A 2900-nucleotide genomic window follows, 5' to 3' on the forward strand; every position below is an offset into this window, starting at 1 on the left:
GTTTTTTTAGGATGAAGATTTACTTTTTCATAAATTAAAAGGAGTGTATAATATTACATTATTTAAAATTTTATTTCATTGAGTAAGAAAAGATAATTTATTTTTAAATGAGATGATACTAGGTACATTTTTTAATTCATAAAAATTAAACCTTAATCTCGAAAGCGATTCATTTCCATTTCAAATACAAATGAAGAAGATTGGTTCAACCCAAAAAAAAAAAAAAAAAAATTGAAGAAGATTGGTAATTATAATGGTCATAAAATTAATAACCTTATCTATACTTGATAATGATTGGTAATGGCAATGACATTGGTCGTAAATGTCATTCCTAATAAATCTAAATTTACCTTCCAGCTGGGTATAGAATAATCCTAGTCTTCAGGAAACAAAATGGTGCTACACCTGAAAAAGAAGTTGAACTCATGGTCCTTTTGAGTCTCACCATCAGCACAGAAAATTAATCTAATTAAGATTGAGCTTCCAATAGGTGAATTTATCTAAGACTTAGGATACATAATCGGAGATGTTCTGATTGATGTTCATATATGTAAATTTAAGCATAAAATCTTTGCCATATTATAAGTAATATAAGCTGCAACAAGTTCTGATGATAATATACAAAATATGATAACAAAACAGCTGTAGAATTACAAAGTACTCCTTGCTACATCTAGAATTTCTCTTGTTCTGAAGCAGCTACACCATTTGCTAATCAAGATGAATGTATCATGGCTTCCTAATAATGGGCTAAGAAAAGCTTATACGAACAAAGTTTTGAACCAAATCATTCATTATAGTTTATTCAGACTCAAACTTGTCAAACTGCTGGAGCATTTGAAAGATGGTAATGTTCTGGTTTGGGAGAGGAGGCAGAGAGGGTGTTCTCATTGTAGGGGTCATAATATAGTCTCCACGGGTGAGAGTGTGGTGCCTTTTTCGTACTGCTCGAACAGGAGGCTCTGCATCCACAGCAACCACTCTTTGTCTGTTCACAGCTGCTGGCACAGTCGCTTCTGCTCTTTTTCTCAAGCTTTCACCAATCCTTTTCTCATTCACACCTCCTTCCTGTTCATATGAAATTCTTTTCTCACACTGCCATTTATCATTACATTTATTACTTTCGAAAGAACATAATTCGTATAGGAGCAAAGGGTAGCAATGGAAAGAAACATATAACAATCCCAACTTAAAATGTGTGCTTTATCAAAGGGGAGCATAATTGGACAAGGGGAGTACCATATTATTTGAAAAAATAAAATATAACTAACACATAAAGCCAAAAATCATATATTAAAAAAACTTAAAACCATAATGCAACACTACTTTTTTTTTCTATCGAGTAAAACTTAGGTGCAGTTGCAAACTGCACCTTAACTTTGTCATTAATTAAATTCAATTATGTGATTATATTAATTAATACAATCACGTGGAAGACGCCAACTCAAGTTACCTCTCTCTACTTATTTTATTTTCTAGCAAAAGAAAGTAAAAATAAAAACATAATGGCATCTTTCTTCTAATGACAATAAATTTAATCACGTGGTTTGTTGCTTAATGCAACAACGTCGTTAAATTGGGAAATTGGGAAACCTGAGATACAGAATTGTACCCACTTAAGTTTTGTCCAATTACAATAATCCTATTATGTACAAAGCCGTAATTGCTGACGAGAGATTAACTCAAGTTTAAGGAGGCTATCAAGAGACTGAAAAGCCGAGCTAGTTGGATTAATATTCATTAAAATATAAAATGTGAGATATTTAAAGAACCAAAAAGAAAAATATCATGACTAATGAGCCAAAAAGCACATGCTCTTAAGGAAACATCAATACAATCAACCAAGAATGAAGGATGAAACATGAATGGAATTTGAATTTAACGAAAATAATTGAAACATTCTTACATTGATAACAGTAGAATCAGGCATTGGACATTTCACTGGTCGATCTTCATCCGGTGGCTCCATTGGGTGTTCAACTGGCCAGAAATCCATGTCCACTTCAACCTCAAGATGGTGCCAATCCATACCAACCCTGTATCTTGCGTCTCTGCTTTCATCTATCAGTGGAACTTCGCTTTCATTTGCATCCTAAAAAAGAAGCAACTTAGCATATGAAACTAAAGTAAAATTCACATATAACAAGCATATTTAAATAAAAAGATAGCTAATGTAATACCATAGCTGTGAAAACAAGAGAGGAAGAGAGAGAGAGAGAGAGAGAGAGACTTACATAATCACCCTCACAAGAAAATCCCATAGAAATGTTCATAATGAGAATCAGAACAAATCCAACTTTGTCCGTATGTGTGTGTGAGAGAGAGAGAGAGAGAGAGTGAGAAAGGAAAACTGAAAAGATAAAGTGAGCATGAAAAGGAGTAGAAATGAGGGTATGAGAGAGGTGGCGCTGTGGGATCAACTGCACAGTGGACGACGAAGAAAGATTCCCACCATTTTCCTCTTTTTGTGATTTTGTGAAGTACTTTATTCTTAACCTTTTCCTTTCTTTATTGGGTCCCTATCTCTCACCCATAAGAACGAGAGAGCTTTTTTTTACCTTTCACTTTGTTGCTTTAAAAACAGTAGCAATTTGGTTGAAAAAAATCTTAACAATCTCCTACTTTCTGCTTTTCTTGGTTTTGCAGAAGATTGAAAATGTAGGAGATAGCGGTACATACATGAGCTTAGCTGTTATCATGTTTTGCTTTGCCAGGATACCCTTGTTGTAGTAAAAAGATGAGAGGCAAAGCAAAGAGTGTCGGAGCGGAAAGCACGAGATAGAGGCCTGTCTATACACACTTTTTAGTAGCCGTTTGTTCATTTCAATGTAATCGATTGTAAAGTGACCTATAATGTATGTTGGAGTCTCTACATACAATGGTAACAATGCAATACCTCA

General features: G+C 34.0%; 1 protein-coding gene across 2 annotated transcripts; it reads right to left on the reverse strand.

The window, feature by feature from the left end:
- Positions 1 to 513: 513 nt before the first annotated feature.
- Positions 514 to 2459, reverse strand: LOC115981921. Of its 2 annotated transcripts, none has more exons than XM_031104360.1 (3): positions 2235 to 2459; positions 1907 to 2092; positions 514 to 1095 (listed from the first exon to the last, which is right to left on the reverse strand). In XM_031104360.1, the coding sequence occupies exons 1-3, from the start codon at positions 2271 to 2273 to the stop codon at positions 802 to 804; spliced, it is 519 nt and encodes a 172-aa protein (XP_030960220.1). In that variant the 5' UTR covers positions 2274 to 2459; the 3' UTR covers positions 514 to 801. The 2 variants fall into 2 exon arrangements, with proteins under 2 accessions (XP_030960220.1, XP_030960221.1); XM_031104361.1 differs by having other exon boundaries at positions 552 to 1068.
- Between the last annotated feature and the right edge of the window lie 441 nt (positions 2460 to 2900).

This window comes from Quercus lobata, chromosome 3 (assembly GCF_001633185.2).
Source record: "Quercus lobata isolate SW786 chromosome 3, ValleyOak3.0 Primary Assembly, whole genome shotgun sequence".
NCBI classification, from domain to species: domain Eukaryota; kingdom Viridiplantae; phylum Streptophyta; class Magnoliopsida; order Fagales; family Fagaceae; genus Quercus; species Quercus lobata.

What these genes read in the sequence shown, in the direction of transcription:
- LOC115981921 (XM_031104360.1), bottom strand. Translation starts at nt 2,273, where the DNA reads ATGAACATTTCTATGGGATTTTCTTGTGAGGGTGATTAT. An exon ending in TTTCTTGTGAGGGTGATTAT is followed by an intron (nt 2,093 to 2,234) that starts GTAAGTCTCTCT and finishes CTTCTTTTTTAG; the next exon opens with GATGCAAATGAAAGCGAAGT. An exon ending in CTGATTCTACTGTTATCAAT is followed by an intron (nt 1,096 to 1,906) that starts GTAAGAATGTTT and finishes GATAAATGGCAG; the next exon opens with TGTGAGAAAAGAATTTCATA.